The sequence below is a fragment of the Phaseolus vulgaris genome, chromosome 7 (assembly GCF_051622355.1).
Source record: "Phaseolus vulgaris cultivar YP4 chromosome 7, ASM5162235v1, whole genome shotgun sequence".
Classification (NCBI taxonomy): Eukaryota; Viridiplantae; Streptophyta; class Magnoliopsida; order Fabales; family Fabaceae; genus Phaseolus; species Phaseolus vulgaris.
The window spans coordinates 44,977,358-45,001,707 of NC_143504.1; the positions used below are offsets into that span (position 1 = coordinate 44,977,358).

At 40.5% G+C, this 24,350-nt stretch overlaps 1 protein-coding gene across 1 annotated transcript; it reads right to left on the reverse strand.

Annotated features, from left to right (window-relative positions):
- Positions 1–19,234: 19,234 nt before the first annotated feature.
- On the reverse strand, positions 19,235–23,698 carry LOC137828852 (phenylalanine ammonia-lyase class 2). The gene is made up of 2 exons (XM_068635590.2): positions 22,938–23,698; positions 19,235–21,236 (listed from the first exon to the last, which is right to left on the reverse strand). The coding sequence occupies exons 1-2, from the start codon at positions 23,324–23,326 to the stop codon at positions 19,487–19,489; spliced, it is 2,139 nt and encodes a 712-aa protein (XP_068491691.1). The 5' UTR covers positions 23,327–23,698; the 3' UTR covers positions 19,235–19,486.
- Between the last annotated feature and the right edge of the window lie 652 nt (positions 23,699–24,350).

Here is a 24,350-nt window from a genome sequence, read left to right on the forward strand (position 1 = left end):
TTAGCTCTTCAAACTCTGGAACTATCCTCATCATTTTCTCACTCTTCATAACCTACTTGCGTTCTTTCTTCTTGCACCCTTTCTTCTTGCACCCTTTCTTCTCTGTCGAAGGGCTGTTCTAACCTTCGCTCCCCTCGCTCAACCCTTGCATTTCTAGCCATCCTGATCTTGCTAAAGAATGTCTTCTCACGATGCTTATTCTCCAACTCGTAAGGGTGAGCTTTCCTCATCACTAGGTCGCCCACCTGAAACTGTCGTGGCTTTACTTTAGAGCTATATTGCCGCTTCACTCTTCTCTTCATCGCTTCAGCTTTTATTCTAGCTTCTTCCCTGGCCTCTTCTAGCAGATCCAGGTTTACCCTCCTCTCCTCATTAGATTCCTCCACCACAAAGCTTTGAAAACGCGGTGAGCTTTCGTGTATTTCTACTGGAATCATCGCGTCCGACCCGTACACCAAACTGAAAGGCGTCTCCATAGTAGAGGATTGGGGCGTGGTGTGGTATGCCCATACAATCCTTGGCACCTCTTCCGCCCACGCCCCTTTGGCCTTCTCTAACCTTCTTTTTAACCCCCTCAGCAGAACTCTGTTTGCTGACTCTACTTGTCCATTGGTTTGGGGGTGTTCGACCGACGCGAACACTTGCTTGATTCCCACTTCAGCGCACAGATTTCTCAACTGCTGACTGGCGAACTGGGTCCCGTTGTCAGATATCAGGCGCCTGGGTACGCCAAAGCGACACACGATGTTTCTCCACACAAAATGTTGTACCTTATGCGCGGTGATTTGTGCCACGGGCTCTGCCTCTATCCACTTAGTGAAGTATTCTATGGCGACGATCAGATACTTCATCTGCCTGATTGCCAGTGGGAAAGGGCCCAGGATGTCAATTCCCCATGTGTGGAAAGGCCACGGGCTGTATATGGACCGCAACTCTTCTGGCGGCGCCTTGTGCCAGTCGGCGTGCTTTTGGCATTGCTTACACCGCTGGGCGTGCCGTGCGCAATCCTCTTTCACTGTTGGCCAGAAGAAACCTGCGCGTATTACCTTGGAGGCTAAGGACCTTCCTCCTACATGGCTTCCGCAGATGCCTTCGTGTAGCTCCGCCATTATCCTGGTGCACTCATCGCCACTGACGCATGTTAGGATAGGGTGGTTGAAACCGTGCCTGAACAGCACCCCATCCACCAAAGTATATCTTGCGGCATTTCTTTTGATTTTCTTACCCTCTTCAGGGTCCACTGGAAGGACCCCATCCGCCAGGTATCGTTTATAGGGCGTCATCCAGGTGTCTCCCTTGGACAGGACACAGACCTGCATCTGCTCTTCCTCAGACACACCCGCGTATATACTGATGCGGGGCGCCCTCTGCGTATCTTGGGTCAATGAGGAGTGACTCCTCAGCCTTCCCCTTGATGCATAAATCTGGAGGACATCCACCCTGTTGTCTTCCACGAATCGACGCGGAGCTTTGAGAGTCTCCTGGATCACTGTCCTCTGTCTACCTCCCTTGCCTGAGCTGGCCAGCTTTGCGAGCAGGTCAGCTCTGGCATTCTGCTCCCTCGGGACGTGTATTAACTCAAGAGCGTTGAACGCCCCTCTCAACAACTGGACGTATTTTAGATACGCCGCCGCCTGGAACTCACCCGACACCTGCCCCATAATCAACTGGGAGTCGCTCTTCACTAGGAGGTTCTGTGCGCCCATCTCCTTGGCCAAGAGCATTCCTGCAATCAGGGCTTCATATTCTGCTTGATTGTTACTTGCCTTGAAGGCAAAACGCAAGGCCTGCTCGATCAGTATGCCGTCGGGTCCTTCCAGCACTATTCCCGCACCACTCCCTTGTTGGTTTGAGGAGCCATCAACCGAGAGCAACCACTGTGAACCCGCTTCCACCTCTTGCTCACCTCCGGGCGAAAGTTCTGCTACAAAATCCGCGTACACCTGCCCTTTGATGGATCCTATAGGCTCGTACTGTATGTCGAATTCTGACAGTTCCACTGCCCAGCGTACCATTCTTCCTGCCACATCGGGTTTCTGCAGTACCTTCTGTATAGGGAGGTTGGTCATCACCACCACCGTAAAACTGTGGAAGTAATGACGGAGCCTCCTAGCTAAGAACACTACCGCCAGCGCCGCCTTCTCCAGTGCTTGGTACCTTGTCTCAGCCCCCTGTAAGGCCTTGCTTACAAAGTAGATGGGCTTCTGACTCTGGTCCTGCTCTTGGACCAACACAGAACTGATGGCCCGCTCCGTTACAGTAAAATACAACTGGAGGGGCACGCCCATTACCGGCTTGCAGAGAACCGGAGGCGTCGCCAGGTACTCCTTCAGCTTAACGAAAGCCGCTTCACATTCCTCGGTCCATGCAAAGCGACTGTTTCTCTTGAGGCACTGGAAGTACGGGTGCCCCCTTTCTCCTCCGGCGAAAACAAACCTCGAGAGCGCCGCCATCCGCCCTGTCAACTGTTGCACCTCCTTTACCGATGTCGGACTCCGCATGGCGATAATAGCCGCACATTTGTCGGGGTTCGCCTCTATCCCCCTCTCGGTGAGCAGAAAACCCAAGAATTTACCGGCCTCTACCCCGAAAACACACTTCTCGGAGTTCAACTTGAGGCGGTATTTGGATATTGTGTTGAACAACTCCTCGAGGTCTGCCATGTGCTGCACCCTACTCTGCGACGCCACCACCATGTCGTCGACATAAGCGTACACATTCCTCCCAGGCATTGGCGCCAGGACCTTATCCATTAGCCTCTGGTACGTGGCGCCCGCATTTTTCAGCCCGAAGGGCATCACCTTATAACAGTAACCGCATGTCTCCGTCATGAATGCAGTTTTGCTCTCGTCTCTTGGGTGCATCTTGATTTGGTTGTACCCTGAGAAGGCGTCCAGGAAACTCAACACCTTGCTGCCGGACGCGCTGTCTACCAAGGCGTCGATGCTGGGCAGCGGATAGGAATCCTTTGGGCATGCCTTGTTCAGGTCCGTGAAGTCAACGCACATTCTCCACTTTCCGTTCACCTTTTTCACTAAGACGACATTGGCGAGCCACTCAGGGTACTGAATCTCCCTAATGTGGCCAGCACTCAGCAGCTTCTGCGTTTCGTCTCTCACCACCTGTTGTCGTTCCTCATTGAACTTCCTCCTTCTCTGACGCACGGGGCGGACCGTGGCGTCCATGCTGAGGTGGTGACACAGGAAATCAGGGTCGATGCCTGGCATATCCGAGGCGGACCATGCGAAGGCATCCAGGTGGCGCGAAATCACTTCTACCACCCCTTCCTGTTCTTCTGGGCTTAGCGAGCTTCCTAACTTGAAAGCTTTGCCGCCAATCTCCCTTTCTATGGCGTTAGCTGCAGGCTGCTCCCTGCTATCATCTTCGACGGGCGCCGCCTCTTCTACGGGCGCCGCGTCGTCAGGGCCTTCCTCCATTGGCACATCTGCTTCGGGCCTCGCCCTCTCTGCTATGGCCGCTTCAGGCGTCAGCCCAACGGGCGTCGCCTCAACCATCGTCGTGTCCGCTCTTGGCGGACGTTCATACACCATAAATACGCCTCTCTTCGTCTTCAGGCTGTTTTCATAGCATTTCCTCGCCTCCTCCTGGTCTGACCTGATGACTATCACCCGGCCACTGAGGTCCGGTAGCTTCATCTTCATGTGACGGGTGGAGGACACTGCACTCAGACGGTTTAACGCCGGTCTGCCCAGCAAAATATTGTAGGCAGAATTGGCATTCACAAAGAGGTACCGAATGCTCTCTGTACGGGAGGCCTCTCCGTCTGTGAACGTAGTCCTCAATTCCAGGTACCCCCGGACCTCTACCTGGTTATCCCCAAACCCATACAAACATCCCGTATAGGGACTCAGCAGATCGGGGGACAACCGTAACTTATTAAAGGTCGACAGAAACATGACGTCTGCCGAGCTTCCTTGATCAACAAGCACTCTGTGGACCTTCCTTCCAGCTGTGACGACTGAGATGACAACGGGATCGTTGTCGTGGGGCACCACATCTCGGAGGTCTCTTCTTGTGAACACAATATCTGACTCCCAGGGCTCCCCCGAGAGCCTCTCTTCGATTGAATTCACCCCCCTCGCGTATTTCTTCCACTGGGAGGCGGTGGGTCCTCCGCCGGAAAAACCTCCAGCAATGGTGTGGACCTCGCCAAGCACAGGCATCTCGTGTGCTGGCACATCTGCCGGCGGCGGCAAGGTGGCGGTCGTGGTGGAATCTGCGACATAATCCTTCAAAAACCCAGTCCTCACCAGCTCATCTAGCTGGTAGCCCAACGACAGGCAATTATCAATTTGGTGCCCGAAAGTCTCGTGAAATTCGCACCAAGAGTCTTTGCGGGGCCCTAACACCTTGTCGGTCTTCGCTGGTCGCCTCAGCCTCTCGGCTATGTTGGGTACGGCGATCAAATCCTTCAACTCAACTACGAAGTTGTACCTCGCCGGTCTTGCTCTTTCTCTGGCGGGGCGTTCGCCTCCTGCTGGGCCCCGGGGCTGGGGCTTTCTGGCTTCGTAGGGGCGTCTCGCCTCTGACTTCTTTCTCCCTGTCGTGGTCTCATTGACTCTGACGGGTTGAACTCGCGCCGGTCCCCTCGGGCGTGAGGGCACGGCGCTGGTGCGCTTCACACATACCTCCCCTTCCGAAGCAATATGCTCTACTGCCCTGCGCCGTAATTCAGCGAAAGTCCTAGGGCGATTACGGATAATGGATTCTCCGAAGGGGCCGGGGCATACGCCTTTCACAAACGCGTACACGATCATAGGCTCTTCTGTTGTGCCAACCTTCACGACCTGGGCCCCGAAGCGATTGATATACTCCTTCAGGGTCTCCCCCTGATATTGCTTCACGTCGAACAGGTCGTAGGAGACCGGCGGCGGGGCCTTGTTGGCTAAGTACTGTTCTCGGAATAACCGCGACAATTGGCGGAAGGATGTGATATGACCTTCTGGGAGGCTAATGAACCAGTCCATAGCCATCCCGGTCAGGGTGCACATGAAGAGCTTGCACTTGGCAGCATCAGAACCGCCTATCAGGACCATCTGCGTGTGAAATGCAGCCAGGTGCGTCTCTGGGTCCTCCATCCCGGTGAAGATCACCTTGGGTCCCGCGAACGTGTTCGGGATCGCTGCATCTAGGATCTCCTGTGAGAAAGGAGTGGAAAACTCCCTTGGTGGGGAATGGTTCTCCGTCTCGTCATGCCCAGGCCGCCTCCTATCGTTTCTCAGGCCCTGGCGCAGCTCCTCATTCACACGGTGGAGCTCTTCGTTCCGCTCATGCGAGGCGTCAAGGTCTGCATGCATGCGCTCCTGCTCCATTTTCGAATCCGTCATGTCCTGCTGCAGCCCCCTCATTATTTCCAGGACCTGCTGCATGGATAGGTCTGTTGGGGCTGCGCGCGCTGCTCTTCGTCTGGTGGGGGCCATTGTCGCTCCAAACTCCTTCAACGTTACTGTAACTTGATAAACCTTCTCGAACTTTTGATAGGACTGATGTTTTATATGTGCCCCACGGTGGGCGCCAAATGTTCCGTCCGGTTGACCGGGACGTCTTCGTGCGCGACCTCAACCGTCAGCTAGGGACACCTTCCCACTGGTTGCCTGTGGATTCCTGCAAAAAGAGAGGACAAAGAGGCGCCCTAGCGGCCGTGTGCACTCCGACGCTCAAGTCAGCCAGCAAGAAACACCAAACACTGTCCACCTCCGTGTCTGAGCACCGCGTGTGGCACTCTGAAGGTGGTGAATTGACTATGTATGTGTGTGTGTGTGTTGTCTCCTTCAGGCAAAAATATTCTCCAGTCACTTGTACGTAATCTTAAAGCACGGGCAAGCAACCAGAGAGTTTCTCGTAAATTTGCCAAAGGTTCCAACCCTTTTTCCAACATTCTCCGCGCTATTTAAACTGCCCCAGCATTTAAAGCACCTTAAAGCGCTTTTAATCTCAAACGTAACGCACTCATTAAAGCGCTTAATTACGAAACGTAGCGCATTTAAGACGTTGAAACGCTCGGGAGCCATAATAGTACCTGAATGCTCGAAAGGGAAACTGTATTGAATATCTTTAATTACCTGGCACCTGACTAGAGGGTGTTTCTATTCCGGCATGGCTGTCGTACACGTGGAGGGCCTCACGACGCCATGACCCCATCTGGGGGCGCTTCGGTCCACCTGGGGACGTTTCTACGTGTGAGTCCTCCTGCTGGGAGTGCTACTGCGCTAGGGGTGGCTTTTTGGGTGCCAACTCATGCCCCCAAGTATCTAGCCACTTACTCTGAGAGCGTATCTGCCTTCCTCTCGCACCCTGCACCCGGTTATCCTGGGCGTGACCTTCCTCTTGGGTCGTATCTGTCCCGAAGGCGTCTCTGGGGCGGTAGGGGTACTTCACGAGTCAGGCTGCCCTTCACTGGTACTATCACTATGGCCTTGAAGCCACCTTTTCCTTCTCTTTATCACTTTCCCGAGATATCGGGTCCTGAGGCTTTCCCACAGCGTCGCTCCCTCCATGGTCTTTCCTACCCATGGGTATCGGGGAACCATACCGTGATTGCCTTACTTTTACACTGTTTGATCTGGCTATGCCCTGGTTGGGCGACGCCTCCACCCAGGCGACGCCTTGCCTTGGCGACGCCTCCACCCAGGCGACGCCTTGTCCTATCTTGGCGACGCTTCCTCTTGGCGTCTCTACACCTGGGCGACACCTTGAGTTGACTTTGACTTTCCAGTCGTTGACTTTGACTTAGTCAACGCCCTGATACGGGACGGTACAGGTTTCACCAAAATCTATTCCCTATTCTTGGTTGTAGCCTTTAGCAACCAACCTTGCTTTGTTTCTGGTGATAGCCCCATGTTCATCCATCTTGTTCATGTACACCCATTTGGTTCCTATGATATTCATCTCATGTGTTCTTGGAACTAAGGACCATACTTTATTGTATTCAAACTGATTCAGTTCTTCCTGCATTGTTGCTATCTAGTTGTTGTCTTGTAGAGCTTCTTCCAGATTTTTAGGCTCTACTTGTGAAACAAAGGCCATTGTCTTGCAGAAGTTGTTAAGAGAATTCCTTGTTGAGACTCCTTTCTCAATTTTCCCAATCACATTGTCAAGTGTGAGATCCCTAGGAGTTTTCCACTCTTTAGGCAATCCTGCATTCACAACAGATTCTTTGACAACACTTGGATTAGTTGCATCAAGATCAATGGATTGATTCTTTTAAAGAATGGTTCTTAAATCATCTATACCAAGTTCATCCATAACAAATTTAGGCACAATACAATCAGATTCATCAAACACCACATGCATATATTCTTCCACAGAAATCAATCTTTTGTTATACACTTTATAAGCATGTCCATTTATAGCATAACCAATATGTATTCCTTCATCAGATTTAGGATCAAATTTGCCCAAATTATCTTTTCCATTATTCAGAATAAAACATTTGCAACCAAAGACCCTAAGATGACTAATGCTAGGTTTCCTACCTTTATACAGTTCATAGGGAGTTTTCTTAAGAATAGGTCTAATCAAAGTTCTGTTAAGGACATAAGAAGCAATATATACTGCATCTGCCAAAAAATATTTAGGTAGATCAGATTCATTTAACATGGTCTTAGCTAATTTCTCTAGTGATCTATTTTTCCTTTCAAGCACACCATTTTGTTGGGGTGTCCTAGGAGCATAATAGCTATGTATGATCCCATGTTTTTCACAAAACCTATCAAACTTTGCATTTTGAAACTCTCCCCCATGATCACTACGAATCTGTTTTATGCTATTTTCATTTTCATTATGCAGAACCTTAGTTAGTTTCTTAAAAGCTTTATATGCATCCTTTTTAGCAACAAGAAATAGAGTCCATGTATATCTTGAGAAGTCATCAACAATTACCAAAGCATAGAAGTTTCCAGCTAAACTAGCAGTCCTAGAAGGTCCAAACAAATCCATATGTAAAACATCTAAAGCTTTATTAGTAGAAATCACATCCTTTTTTTTTAAAAGAAGTTTTTATTTGCTCACCCTTTACACATGCATCACAATCTGTTATTTTGAAACTTTATATTTGGTAAACCAGAAACAAAATCCTTAGACTTCAACTTATTCAAGTGATTAGTATGGATATGAACTAACCTCATGTCCCACAACCAAGACTCATCACTTTTTGATAGCAAACATTCATTTTCAGTGCAACTATTCATAATATCTAAGAGATAGATGTTGTTTACCCTTCTACCTATGAACAACACCTTACCAGAGGTTTTTCTTGAAATTGTACAGGTGTTGGTTTCAAAATTAATCATGTAGCCCTTGTCACACAATTGGCTAATGCTTAGAAGACTATGCTTTAGTCCTTCCACATATAAGACATTCTCAATTGTGGTTGAATCTTCAGTACCAACATTTCCTCTTCCAAGAATTCTGCCTCTATTATTGTCTCCATATGTGACATGTCCCTCAACTTTAAGTTTCAAACTTGTGAATTGAGCCACATCACCAGTCATGTGCTTTGAACATTCGTTATCCAAGTACCACTGATTTTTCCTGCTGATTTTTTGCAAAACAGAATAGACTTAACACATATGGTACCCCTTTTTAGTCCAGGGTCTGACATGATTAATACCTTTCCTTAGGAAGCCATTTGGCCAATCCTTTGGGAACAAGGTACCTTCTAGCTTTACATGTCCTAGAGATATGTCCAGATTTCATACAGTAAAAGCAAGATGCAGTATGCATTGTATTTGAGTTGTTAAAAGAAGAAAAACTTGTTTTGGAAGGAACAAAAAAACTGGATAGCTTTTTCACATTGTTTTTTGTTCCAGGATTATATCCTAGCCCAATTTTATTAAAAACAACATTTTGAGATCCCAACAATGTTTCAAGATTTTCTCTACCTTTGCTGAAATTTGATAAGGTTTTCAGCAAGTATTCAACTTGTTTTTCCATCTTCTTACAATTTTCACAGGTTTTTATAGATGCATGCAAGCATGTCAATTCAAGGCTAACCAAATCAGTTTTAGCTTTATGTAATTCTTCCTCAAGTGACTTAACCTTAGGTTCAAGTACCCTGTTTACTCTATTCAGTTTGTTGCATATTACAACCAATCTGTTTTCTTCATCATGTGTTTCCTTAAAGGCAATTAACAGCTCATCATAACTTTTAGAATCAGTGGAAAAGTCACTCACCGAATCAGAGATTGATCTTTCATCATTCACCATGAAGCACATATTTGCTTCTTCACTTCCAGTTGAGGAGTCACTTGTTGAGGATACATCATTTTCTTCCCAAGAGATATAAGCTCTTTTTCCTTTGCCTATTTCACTCTTCTTGCTTGCTGATTTTTCTTTGTTTTGATTGTTTGGACAATCAACCTTTATGTGACCTGGTTTGCCACAACCAAAGCAAGTATAACTAGAAGAATTTGAGTAATTGGATTTTGAGTACCTTTTTCTTTGTTGAGTTCTGTCTCGGTTCTTCCTTTTAAGGAATCTGCTGAATTTTCTGGTGAGCAAACTCAAGGTCTCATCATGTTCAAAATTCTTCTCTTCCTCACTTGTATCATGTTCCATGGTAGTCTTTAAGGCAATTCCTTTGGCTCTTTTCTCCATTGTTTCTTGTTCTTTCAATCTTTTGAGTTCTAGCTCATGCTCCATCAATTTTCCAAACAATGCAGCAGTGGACATGTTGGATAAATCTCTGGATTCTGAGATTGTTGTTACCTTAGGCTGCCAGCTCCTATCAAGGCATTTCAGCACCTTTATGTTGAGCTCTTCCTTGTCAAAGACCTTACCAATACCAGTGAGATGATTTACAATATGTGTAAACCGTTTCTGCACATCTGCAATGCTCTCTTCTGATTGCATCCTAAACAACTCATATTCTTGAATGAGTGAATGCTTCCTTGAAAGTTTCACATCATTCGTGCCCTCATGGGTTACTTCTAGTACTTCCCACATCTCCTTAGCCGAGTTGCATTGGGACACTCTAAAGAATTCATCCATATTCAATGTAGAGGTGATGATGTTCTTGGCTAATGAGTCATACTGAGCCTTCTTCCTTTCAGTTTCACTCCATTCAGACCAAGGCTTCTTCATTGTTTCTTCTTTGACAACCAGCATAGGTACAAAAGGTCCATTTGCCACTGCATCCCAAATACCCATGTCAACAGATTCCATGAAGATCTTCATTCTAATTTTCCAGAATGCATAATTCACACCACCAAACATAGGAGGTCTATTAATAGACGCACCTTCAGCAAAAGGCATTTTAAACTCAGACATAATGCACACACTTGAGTAAAATACAAGTCCTAGCTCTTGATACCAATTGTTGGGTCTATTCGTGTATAAGTTCAAGAGGGGAGGGGTGAATTGAAGTTATAAAATTTTCACAAACACAAATTGGTTTACAGTATATCAGAGGAAAAAGAACATATTGGTTTTAAAAGAAACAGATTGATTCTTCAAAACGCTTTAACACACTCAGAACTTATTCAGATTAGGATTGAGATCAAACAATGAAAGATAGCAAAATCAAATTGGTTAACTTTTAACAGTTTTGAAGAACACAAAATATACCAAAAGAACAATCACATTTATTCAACACAAAGCTTCAAAGAGAATGAATCTTTATCAAAGATTTAATGAAGAAAATTGTTCGTCCTTAAGCCAATTACAAACTTATATTCAAATGCTTTGTTTATGATTAGAGAACTTTTCCAGATAAAGAAGAACAATTTTTATTAAGCCCATAATTAACAGGTTTAATTTCAAATGAACATATTATGTTCTTGACAGATTAACCAAAAACCAGAAACGAGTGCAGGGATGAGAAGATCAATACAAACACACTTTATATTGGTCCACTCATAATGAGCTACATCCACTTTCACCTTACTCCAAGGTGGAATCCACTAAAAACAATTGCAATCAATTACAATACACAACAGTTCTTGAACCCTACAAGAACCATACAACCAAAGCTGAAAAACTCTATTTCAGCACACCTTGCACTCCAAGAAACCCTATCAAAGAGTGACTAACACTTACACCTTTTACAAGAAAGAATAAAAGAAAGATAACACCTGAAAGGAAGATGCAAGAACATAAACCAATTGTCCCTATTGCAGCAAAAACAGTACTAGCACCTTCACCAAGATCAAGGTTTTCCTAGAACAAGCACACTTGAAGATCCCTTTGGAAAACCTTTCAAAAACTCTTTTCAATCCTTATTCTCACACATAAAATGTTTAATCTTTGTTAAAACCGTGATTGCTCAACAAAATTTCATGTGAGAGAGACCTTTCAATTTATAGAAAACAGTTTCTAACAACTTTTCAAAAAATAGTTAAAAAGTTGTTATAGAAACAACAGGTTGTTTTAAAAACAAACAGATTGTTTTTCAGGAAAACTACCAGTTCAACTCAACTGAAATAACTAACTAAACTGCATTTGGTGCCCTAACTAACTTTCGAAAAACCTTTCAGCAGAACAAAAATAAATCTATTCTTTTACAGAGAAACAGATTTATTTTTTTGCTGTATCATGATTTTTGAGAAAACTCTAAAAAGCTTTTTGTAAAACATTTGATCACTTCATGTGCTTGATCTTACCACCTTAATTAGGCATCTAGGATAGGTCATGTAGCAAAAGGCAGCCTTAAACACACACTAGCCTAAATACAAGATCATCTAAAACACTTTACAATCTTCAAAGCAAACTAGCTATTTTCTACATCAAACACACACTAAGACTAGGTAGAGAAGAAGCTTCATCCATCTTCAACACTTTATAGGTGTCATTGAGACCCATAAGAAATTGCATTAAATGGTTTTCTTACTTCTCGTCATTGTGTGCTTTCATTTGATTACAAGGTGAGGGTGAGCGATTAGTGTCTAACTCGTCCCAAAGGCTCTTAATTTTTATGTAATATGATGAAACAAACATTGTACCTTGAGTAATTGTGGCAATGAATTTTTGTATCTGCAAAAATTGCATGAGTCATTGAATTGCTCCACGTTGGGTAGTTTGAGCCATTCAATTTCTCTGGGACAAGTAGGTGTCTGGGTTGATTTGAATGATGTACGTAGTATGGATTTGATGTATCCGTAATTGCGTCTTTTTTTGGAGTTTTTGGCAGACATGGTTGTCGAAGAAAAAAAAGGCGAAAGAAAATTTTGTAGAGTCACCAGAAACGGTGCTCTAATACCATATTAAATTATTATGGTAAAGATATTTCTGTATATTCATTCAACGTATGCATAGTGTTTATATACAATCAGATTGGAGAGATATGCTCCATATAATTTGCTACTCCATATGTTATGCCTATCTATCAACAATTACACCAAACTATTGTCTTATTTACATTGATACACTTTCTATATACATCTATATGAAAAATATAATAATTCCAATAAATCTTTCCCTTGTGGTTCACAAGACTCTTCTTATTTTTTTAGAGAGGTATTCAAATTTACCCTTTCCCATTCTTCTATTAATAACATTTTCTCTTATTGAACACAAATGATCAATACTTCATTAATATACCACTTATCCTTATGTGTGTTGTAAGAAACTTTGAAGAGAATGCATTGATGAGGAAAGGTGCACAAAATATAGTATACCAAGAAAGAATCAACATGGTAACCTCCAAAGCATTCAGTTGAGCCACAATATCCCTTATGTTCATAGGCATTCCTCTAATTTCAATAAGCTTCATAGATTTATCAAAAGTAGTGATTTCTCATCTATAACCTTCAATAAATCCTTTGACATTATCATGTTGGTCAATAGTGTTAGAATTGATGGCTTAAACAACAGGGGGTGAATTGATTTTGAAAGATTTTCACAAGTATTGAAAGTAGAGTGAAAGGCAATGAAGAATTAATCAATGGAAAATTTGTCCAGCCAAAAATGAAACTGATTTTAAGCTTGATGCAGAAATTCAATCACAGATTACAACTTACACAACCACAAAGTGGTGACTTTGAATCCCACAAAGCCTACTCACCCTCTTTGCAACCACACACCACTCCAAGAATGTTGATCTTGGTCCCCTAAAAAACAAACAACACTTCTTGGCAACACCAGTACATAAATACAATTATTAAGAAGGAAGGGAATAGAAAATACCTCGGTAAATCACAAGATCAAAGATCAGAATACAAGACTCAATCCTCTTCCACACTTGAGATGATCCAAAGATCTTTCAAAACTTCAAAACTATTTTTGATTTATCTCTTTTACTTAGTTAATGCATAGGAGCGTAAAACCACCTTTTTATCTTTCAATCAAATGGTTAAAATAGTTACAACAAAAGCCCAAAAGCAGTTGGAATCATTTAAAACAGAAAAACCATCTAACAACATTTTGTTAAAGTTTTCAGCAAAACAGTCGGTTGATTTTCGAAATAACCGATTGAATGTTATTTGACAGCATTCAAAAATCACTAAGTGTCAAATAACTTGTTGTTTCAAAATTTTAACTTGTTAAAATTTGTTTGACAACAAAGGCAAAGTCAAAGCTTTAAAATCCACTAAGTGTCAAAACAACCTGTTGATTCAAAATTTCAACCTGTTGAAATTTCACTTCATTTTAGAAAAATCATCTTTTCAAAATGTTAAAGATTCAATTGAGCTTTGATCAACTTAAAGAGTGAATTAACAAGTTTCAAACAACTAGACACACACATACAACAACAACAAGGTCTTCAAGCTTTCCATTAGGATTTGGAGACATTAAAGCATCTTGTTCAACAATTTCCCCCTATTTGATGAAGATAAATCCTTGGTTTGCTTGTGTTGTGCTTGTGATGTTCTGTTTGAATTTGTTAGTACCTGCAAAACATAATATGTGCATGTACCAGAAGTAATCATATTCATATATCATTAGCACCACAAAACCAGTTTTCACTATGTGATTCTCATGAGGAAAACCAGCAAAATCAGTGTGAAAACTAGTGAAAACAAGGTGCAAAATCAGAGTTATGCAGTAGCTAACTAAATCATATAAACCCAGTTTTAAAGTAGATATGTAGCAGATACATATCAACATACAAACCATATAATTCTCCCCCTATTTGTCTTCACAAATAGAATAGAAGAAGGGTTAAAACTGAATGAAGAAAACCAGAATACCAATGTATGTAGCAGGACCATTGCAGCAACAAACCTGTGATACCGTATCAGAATTGCAACTGAAATCTGTAGTGTATCAGAGTTATGACAACAATAGAATAAACCATAAAATCAATGTGTGTAGCAGCAGAACAGAGCAGTTTTCAACACACCATAAGAGTGCAAAATTACAACACACAAACCACCAATTTTCCCTTTCTTTCTAGAAGTTCTCCTTTTCATTCACAATCTCCAAGCAAGGTGAATACTTCCAATGTAATCACATTCAAAAATATCATCAACCCCATGACCACCAATGTAATTGTCATTCATAAAAAGCTTTGAATTTCAAGGAAAACAAAGAATACATCTCTTTATTATCTAATTCAGAGGCATAGTAAATGCATTTTGACCCCCAATGGGTTTTGAAAGAAAAGAAACAACTGTAACCATGTATAAGAAATCATAACAGCTTTGTTCAAATGTGTCAGAGGTAAAACAATCAATTGTTTCGTGAAAACAATCGGTTGTTTTTCTGAGACAGCAAGAAAATGTTATTTTTCAAAGCAAATCATCTTTCAAAGTGATGGGAAATGCATAATGAAATACATTCATACCTTTGCATTACCTCAAACATGTTTAGAATTTCATTTGGTCTTATGAAGCCAAAAGCATAGGATGAACATATACAACTTACTTTACATAGGTCATGAATTTTGACTTGTCAAGAATTTGAGTAAGGTGTATGCTCTTGAACCATAAGCATCACTTTGATTATTCTTCATCATAGCACCTGTACTTGAAAGGTCCTGCAACACAGAATTGATGCATATACAAAGCAAGTATAGCAGCAAGATAACAAGACACACAAATTGGTTTTCTGCATATACAACACTAGTAGAAAAACCAGAAAAAGTGAAGTGTTCAAGTGCTTTCAAGTGCAGAATAGCAACAATATAATTCACAATTTTAAAGCTATCCATACAACCAAATCAAGCATAAACTTCTCCCCCTATTTGATCTACAAATAGACAATGAGAAGGGTTGTACAAAGCATAAATCAGAATGATAACACAGTAGTCCAGTAGTACAAACAATTTTGACATTTCAAGAATAGAACATGTCATAGAGCTTTCAAGAAAACAAGTGGATATAATCTTTTACTATCATACTCTAAGGCATACTCAATGTATATTTGTCCAAAAGCAAGATTTGAAAAAGAGAAATAGGTTTAACCATGCATAAGCAAACATGACAACATTATACAAAGGTGCTAAAGGAAAAACAATCAGTTGTTTCGAAAAACAATCGGTTGTTTTACTATGACAACAAAAAGAACATTTTTCATAACCAAAAACTACCTTTTAAATTGATGAAAATGTATTATGCAATTTGTTCATACCTTTGCACATAGAACTCCAATAGATTCACCCAAAAAAGAAGACTTTGAGATGTTCGTATGGTCACAAGGCACACTTGCATAAATTGAGAAATGAAAACACACATACTCTTTATTCTTGAAGTTTCTCTTTTGCCCAACCACTATGCATGAGCCAAGGATGTCTCTTGACATTCAAAGAACCCTGCAAGACATATACAATTGAAAAATGTAGGTACAAAGATTGACTTTACTCTTGATATTCTTCCCTTTAGCAGTCATTCTTCAAGCCCAAAAGTGATTCTTGGCTGTCAAGAATACCTACAAGAAAATATTAAAAAGCAAGATTTGGTCCCCTTATAAATTTGGGTCCAATGAAGTTAGTAGGAGCCTTAGGAATCTTAGAAACCTTAGGAACCCATTTCAAAATACCTTTAGGAACAGGAAACCTCCTTACTCTGCAGAATCTAACAGTATGACCCTTTTTCATGCAGTAAAAGCAAGTTTTAACCGGTTGTTTCGAATAAACAACAGGTTGTTTTTCAAATAAACTTGAAAAAGGTTTTGAAACAAATATGTTCTTGTTGTTTAGATTAAACCCCAACCCAGCCTTGCCAAAAACACATTATTGAGAATCAATAACAGATTCAAGATTGGATTGGCCTTTGGAAAACTTGTCCATGATTTTTAAAAGGTAGTGGACTTTCTTTTCAAGTGATTCACAATTTTCACAAAAGCTAGAATCACACTTGCAAGAAGAGTTTTTGTAAATCATTTCCAAACTTCCAAAGTCTTGACTCGATTTTCCAACCAGTTGTTTAAACCTTTGAACCAATTTTTCTAAAGGGTCAACCTATTAGCTTCTTCATGAGTCTCATTGAAGGCCTCAAGAAGTTGGCAATAATTTTCAACATTAATGGAAAAGCTTGAACTTACACTGCTTGATTCAGATTCTTCCTTTACCATGAAACAAAGATTGGCTTCCTCGTCATCCTTTGATGAAAAACTTGAAGATGAAACATCATTGTATGCTCTTCTTGATTTTCCTTTCTTCTTATACTTCTTGTAACTCCCTTTCTCTTTGCTCACATTGCTTGGACATTCAACCTTAATGTGTCCCTGTTTACCACATCCAAAACAAGTGCAGTTTGTAGAATTAAATTCATTAACCTTCTTGGTATTGTACCTGTTTGAGGGCTGGTTTTTTTCCTTGCCGTTCTTCACATCAATTGTGCCTTCATGGAAATCCTCAAGGATGTCCACATCTCCTTTGCAAAAGCACATTTTGAGACTTTGAAAAACTCATTGGAATTTAAGGCAGAAGAGATTATATTTTTAGCAATGCAATCATATTGAGCCTTTTTAGTTTCACTCTCAGTCCATTGGGACCAAGGTTTCTTAATGAAAACATTATCTTTTTCATTTTTAGGAACAAAAGGGCCATTTACAATAGCATCCCAGATTCCTCTATCAATTGATTCAACACAGATTTTCATTCTAACCTTCCATAATTGATAATCCAGTCCATAAAATAGAGGTGGTCGGTTTATTGAAGCACCCTCCCCAAAGGGTAATTTTTCAGCCATTTTAAAAAAGGTTTAGGATCAAAATTTGAATAACTTTCAAGAACCTTGCTCTTAATGTCAATTGTTAGAACTGATGGCTTAAACAAAAGGGGGTGAATTCTTTTTGAAAGATTTTCGCAAGTATTGAAGGTAGAGTGAAAGGCAATGAAGAATTAATCAATGGAAAATTTGTCCAGCAAAATATGAAACTGATTTTGAGCTTGATGCAGAAATTCAACCTGTTGTTTTACGAAATAACCGGTTGTTTTTATCAACATTTTTATCAAAACAAATTTAAAGCAATTTAAAGAGTGTAAGGATAGAGAGATTCACACAAAATGTTTATACTGGTTCACACAACACCTAAGCTACATCCAATCTCATAAACCACTGAGAATCCACTATGTAATCAATCACAGATTACAACTTACACAACCGCAAAGAGGTGATTTTGAATCCCACAAAGCCTACTCACCCTCTTTGCAATCACACACCACTCCAAGAATGTTGATCTTGATCCCCTTAAGAACACACAACACTTCTTGGCAACACCAATACAAAATTACAATTATTAAGAAGGAAGGGAATAGAAAATACCTCGGTAAATCACAAGATCAAAGATCAGAATACAAGACCCAATCCTATTCCACACTTGAGATGATCCAAAGATCTTTCAAAACTTCAAAACTGTTTTTGATTTATCTCTTTTACTTAGTTAATGCATAGGAGCGTAAAACCACCTTTTTATCTTTCAATCAAATGGTTAAAACAGTTACAACAAAAGCCCAAAAGCAGTTGGAATCATTTAAAACAGAAAAACCACCTAACATCATTATGTTAAGGTTTTAAGCAAAACAGTCGGTTGATTTTCGAAATAACCGATTGAATGTTATTTGACAGCATGCAAAAATCATCAAGTGTCAAATAACCTGTTGTTTCGAAATTTTAACTTGTTAAAATTTGTTTGACGACAAAGGCAAAGACAAAGCTTTAAAATCTACTAAGTGTCAAAACAACCTGTTGATTCGAAATTTCAACCTGTTGATTCGAAATTTCAACCTGTTGAAATTTCGCTTCCTTTTAAAAAAAACCATCTTTTCAAAATGTTAAAGATTCAATTGAGCTTGGATCAACTTAAGGAGTGAATTAACAAGTTTCAAACAACTAGACACACACACAACAACAACAAGATCTTCAAGCTTTCCATTAGGATTTGGAAACATAAAGCATCTTGTTCAACAAATAGAACCTCCAATTCCAATAGAAACGTGGTCTTTATGAACATTATAGAGAGATGATTTGACATTTCCCATGTTTCATAAAGATAAATTGTATCTTGAGTGATGGTCTTAATAATAGGCAGTAATTCTTCTTTTTTTTTATAGCATAATAAATATCCATCCAGTCCAAATGAAGAAGAATTTTTTCCTTCCATAAACCGTAAACTATAGGGAATAACACATTCAAATCATTAGTGTTAATCACTAAACCAAACATTTTCCCTTGTTTATAATGACATCTAAAGGTATAAAGTTTAATGTGTGCCAATGGCGTATAAACAACAAAACGATGAATCATGCATTTTTAAGTTGTCTTCTACCTTAAAACGAGTCAGTTTGATCCTATCTACAACTTGCAAACTCGAAAATAAAACTCAATTGTTTTAGCATGATTTAAACAGCAAAAAAATATCATTTTAATTACAGAAAAACATTATCCTCTTTCTCCTCAATTTAAAAGACAACTACAACAAAAACAAGGTAGAGGATTAACAATACTTTTCATACCAAATGATAGTATAATGATATAAACATGATGAAAGAATACAGAAACGCGCATTCAGATCATACAAATGCAGAAGCTAAAAAAGAACAAACATACTCCGATTTTTGCTCTTGCTAGGTGCTTTTAGTTTATAAACATTTGCTCTCTATATACAATGGTGTTGTATGCCTAGGAGAGCACACTCATTGTTTGGAAACGAAGAGCACACATCCAATTTATAGAGCGCCAAAATATTTTCCTATTGACGGTGCAGTGCAACTGCGTTCAACGGTTATATGTAACAAATTATGAATTATGTTTATAATAAAAAAGAAGGTATTAGAAGTTTTCCATTTGTTTAGGAAAACTATAATTACAAAAATGTAAAACCTCTTCCAAAGTTGATCCAGAAAAAGAATTATTCGTGAGAAAACATCCTTCACATGGAAGGCATGTATTAACAGTTGCACTCAAAGCTATGGCAAACAAATGGAATTCTATTACAATATGAATTACACGTTCCTTGACATCAAGGAAGCCTGAAAAGTTGTATGTGGATTGATTTGCCACAGGCTTACAGACAAACCAAATTCTTATCAACACAAATACGTATATAGAAAGAAACCACTCTCCAATAAACATAAAATGACGAACTAACAAATTGGAAGAGGAGCACCATTCCACTCTCCAAGGCATTCCAAGAGAGGATCAATGATTTTTCCTTGGCACATAGCACTGAACACTTTGTCACACTCTTCACCCGGTGAGATCACCTTTTCACCAGTCAGCAACGATGTCCCTAACTCCTCTCTCACAAACTTGTACAAGGGGTAAGATCTACAATCCTTGATCTTGTTGGGAATTGCACATTGGTCGTTCTCATATGCAAGTCTTGCACCTTCCACTTCCTTAGGCAAGAGGGTCTTCAACTCCTCCTCAAATGATGCAATCTTTTGGAAGATTGACGTGTTCAAGTTTTTCTCGTTCTCTCCATTGGCCAATGCATAGTCCACAAGCACTTGCCTTAGTTTTTGCATCAAGGGGTATGTGCCACTGCAAGGGTCGTCAATGTAGGCAAATGTGTACTCCCTTTCAACAACTTTCAACAAGTCTTTCTCACAAAATCTTGAAGGGTGGAGTTCTCCATTGACACCTGTGGTGAGAGTCCTCTTGGCAACCTGGCTCACAACATTCTTCACAGTGTTCTTCAAATTCTCCTCCAAATGCCTCAAGTCAATGGCCTGGCAAAGTGCAACGAGGAAAGTTGAAGACATTAACTTGAGGATCTCAATAGCCTCATTGGTTTTCCTAGATGAAATCAATCCCAAAGAGTTCACATCTTGGTTGTGTTGCTCGGCGCTTTGGACATGGCTGGTTACGGGGTTAGCCAAATATTGGAGTTCAGAGCAGTAAGATGCCATGGCAATTTCAGCTCCCTTGAAACCATAATCCAAGCTGGGGTTTCTGCTGGCAGTGAGATTAGAAGGCAACCCATTATTGTAATAGTCATTGACAAGCTCAGAGAATTGAGCAAACATGAGTTTTCCAATTGAAGCAATAGCCAAACGGGTGTTATCCATGGAGACTCCAATTGGAGTTCCTTGGAAGTTACCACCATGCAAGGCCTTGTTCCTAGACACATCAATCAAAGGGTTGTCATTGACTGAGTTGATCTCCCTCTCAATTGACTTGGTAGAAAACCTGATCACTTCAATTTGAGGACCAAGCCATTGGGGTGAAGTTCTAAGGGCATAGCGATCTTGTTTGGGTTTCTGCAAAGGATCAATCTCATGCAACTTCTTAGCAGCTTTGATGTAAGAGCTTCCATCCAAAATGTGCTCCATAATAGCAGCAGCCTCAATCTGGCCAGGGTGGTGCTTTAGCTTATGAGTCAAATGATCAGTGAACTCGGGCTTTCCTTGCATCACTTCAGCAAAAATTGCTGAAATAACTTCAGACAAGACGGCAAGGATGTTTGCTTCAAAGAGAACAATAGAGGCCAAGCCAGAGCCAACAGCCGTTCCATTCACAAGGGCAAGACCTTCCTTAGGTTGCAACTCAAAGAACTCAGAACCAATGTTGGCCAATTCAAAGGCTTCCTTAGCATTCAGAATCTCTCCAGAGGGGCCAACAGCCTTGGAGTTTGGCCTACCAGTTAGCAAACCGGCAATGTATGACAAAGGTACAAGATCACCAGATGCTGTAATTGTACCCCTTAGTGGCAAACATGGAGTAATGTTGTTGTTCAAAAGCTTGGTGATGGCCTCCAAAATTTCAAATCTAATTCCTGAGTACCCTTGGAGAAGAGTGTTCACTCTCACAAGCATAGCTGCTCTAGTTGCAGTGTGGGGTAGGGTGCAGTTGGACTCTGTACCATTGCCAAATATCCCAGCATTCAAAAACCTGAAAGAAGAACAAAAAAAAAGATTAAGAATTATGAACTTTTTTATAAATTAATAAAAGATATGATGTAGTTGGGTGGGGAATTAGGTGAGGACATCAACATACAAAACCAAGAAAAGACATAATTCTTTTGGAACAGACACCATGATAAAATAGGGGAAAAACGAAAAATAAATAATTGACATTATTAGTGTGCTGATGTCATAAAAAAATACAAAAAATTAAAAAATTGAATTGATTGGGTGTAATAAATTAGGACAAAAAATAAATTAGAAAATTGAGAAGCTAAGAAGTCAAAGATGGAGTGTTAGGACTAGGAAAGGTTGGAGGGCTTGGCAGTCTCACCAACCTCGCGCACGTGCGTCGTGTTATCATTTAATGAGTTAACTCGCCACTCGGCCGTTTCGACTCAATAGGATCTCGAGTCCAGATCAGGGTAGTATCCGATTCAGACAATACAACTCTCTTTGAATGCCAGCACGTGTTCTTTTAATTTACCACCCAACAAATTATTAAAACCGCGTTTATTATTTGTTCACCAAATATATTTTAAAATAGCTCAGAAATTATCATAAATATTATTATAGATACACATAATTATTATTATAATATATTTTTATATCAATTATTTGTCTGAAGAGTTTTTATTTTTTATAAAAAATTTATCTAAAATTGTATGAAGGTTTGAACAGTTGTTCCAGAAACTTTTCAAAATTCTTACTATATTAGGAAAAAAAACATATATAACTAGAATTAAAAGTAAAAATAAATATAGCATACTAAACTAATTTTTTTTAGTATAAGAAACAACTCTCTCTAATAAAAGAAAATATTACCAAATTTCCTGTGTTAGGTGAGCCAACTTATCCACCTCTTTTCTCAACTATGAGAAACAATGAATAATATTTCATTTAAATTCGTTAATTAGGTGGTGAATATTTTAGGTAGCCGAGCAACAATAATTTACTTAAGAGAAATGAAAGCAGTAATAAAATAAAGTATAAGACGCATGGTGGGCAATAGAAAATGATGAATGGGCAACAGAAACAGAAAAATAACAACGGAATAATAATATATAAGGGAATAAAAGAAGAATAATAAAAAAACGTTCATATAATATTAATTAGATCGTCCATCTTTAATTATTTCTCATAATGAAAGAGGGTGTGGGATGGGTACAAGGCAAAGAGGGAAGAAAAGTTCAGAGAAAGTAGAAAAAACAAATTTTACTATTAGTATATATTATATATTAAACACAACATCCTTCAATTTTTTTCACACATTTCTTATTTTTCAAACATTACAACAAACGATGTTAAAACAATCTTGTTGTGAAATTAATTTATGTAAAATAATATGTTTTTTTTTTCATTTTATGATACATGATCATGCAATTTTCCTTCACGATGCTGCACTACAGTTACAGGTTCGATAGAACCATACAAGAAAGAGATGTTACTAGTGAAATAAGTTTTAACATCATTCGTAAGATCGCAAGACAAGAAAAAAACAAATTTAATATGTAATACACAAATTGTTGTGTTTATATATATACATGTCATGTTGAAAGATGTGGTAGAAAATATGCTATTTTCTTGCGTTGATTCACGAGGTGCAACACCAGTTGCAGATGAGCATGTGTAATAATGTAATGCATACAGAAAGAGAGAGAGAGAGAGAGATTTTGTAGATTATAGTGACCTGATAAGCTCCTTCTGCAAGGCGCCACCTTGTTTGGTACGGCGGTGGGAGGTTGCACCGAACCCGGTGGTGACACCGTAACTGTCAGTCCCCTTGTCCATGCTCTCCATCACCCAGTCACTGCTGGCCTTGACGCAGGCCCTGGCGGACTCCGCCAGCTCCACCTTGAGACCCTGGTCGTGCGCCGCAGTGGCCGCTACCTGAGCGATGGTGAGCGTCTGACCGCCGAGGCGCACCGCGGGCTTGCGGTACTCGGCGACCATGCGCTTGACCTCGTCGAGGTGACTGCCCGAGAGCGCCTCCGCCGCAGCGGCCCAGTTGAGCGGGTCCCCCGCGGCATTGGCGGCAGTGACGCAGAAAGCGTCTTTTCCATTGGGCGTTGCGTCCATGTGAGTTAGTGGCGCGTTTGGGTAGGTGAGTGGGGAAGCAGATTTAAATGAAGGAATGAGGAGACGGAGAGAGGAAAAGTAGTGCGTAATGTGGTGAATGATTAGCCTTGTTCATGAAGGGGTTATATATAACGGAGAGTGTTAGGGCCGAAGCAAATCTGGAGCGTTGGTGTCTGGTAGGTGGGTATAAAGGGTGGTAACGATGCACAAGGGGAAGTGAAGGGGGTTGGTGGAGAAATAATGACAAGCGTTGGATTACCAGCCTGCATCAGCGGCTCTCATTGCGCGACGTGGCATTTTTTCTCCCCTTCTCTGGGTGCGATGTCACCTTGTGGACTAGAACCTAACTTCTCTGTACTTCCCTACCAACACAGGACGTGGAATAGAAGATAGACGTATAAATCAATCAATTAATTAATTAATTGATTAATTAATAAATGTTACCCAACTACGAAATTAAATTCCTAATCCTTACATTTTCTGGTTCCTTTTAACAAAGATTTCAACGTACATATTATCTTTTCTAGGTATATATATATATATATATATATATATATATATATATAAGAAGAACAAAAGGGCAAGGAATCGCAACCAATCATTCATCTTTTGTCTTCTTCTCACTAAAAAAAAACATAGTTAAAGTGAACTATGATTCCTGGGAATTGGCTTCTAAAACTGGTTAAATAGGGTTAGAAAGATAAAAATAAATAAATAAATGTGTTTCTTTAGCATTTGTTTTAGTAATTACTTAGAAGAAAGGACACGGATTTACAGATAACAAGAAAGAAATGAAAAGAAAAAGTGTGATAATAGAAAAAAAAATGGAGCAAGAAAACGACAGGGCCGCCATGCCAGAGTGTGGGGGAGGTAGAGAAATTAAGATGCAGCTAGTATTTATGGCAGGTGTTACTATTTAGAAAAGTAAGTTTAAGATTCAACTACAACTTCGGCTAGGGTTTAACTCATCATCTTTAGAATTGTAGATCCTTTCAACTAAATCACTCCACAGGGATTGGTTATA

Coding starts and splice junctions, on each gene's coding strand:
- LOC137828852 (XM_068635590.2), bottom strand. CDS start 23,326: ATGGACGCAACGCCCAATGGAAAAGACGCTTTCTGCGTCACTGCCGCC. Junction 21,237..22,937: donor TTGCAGAAGGAGCTTATCAG/GTCACTATAATC, acceptor TTCTTCTTTCAG/GTTTTTGAATGCTGGGATAT.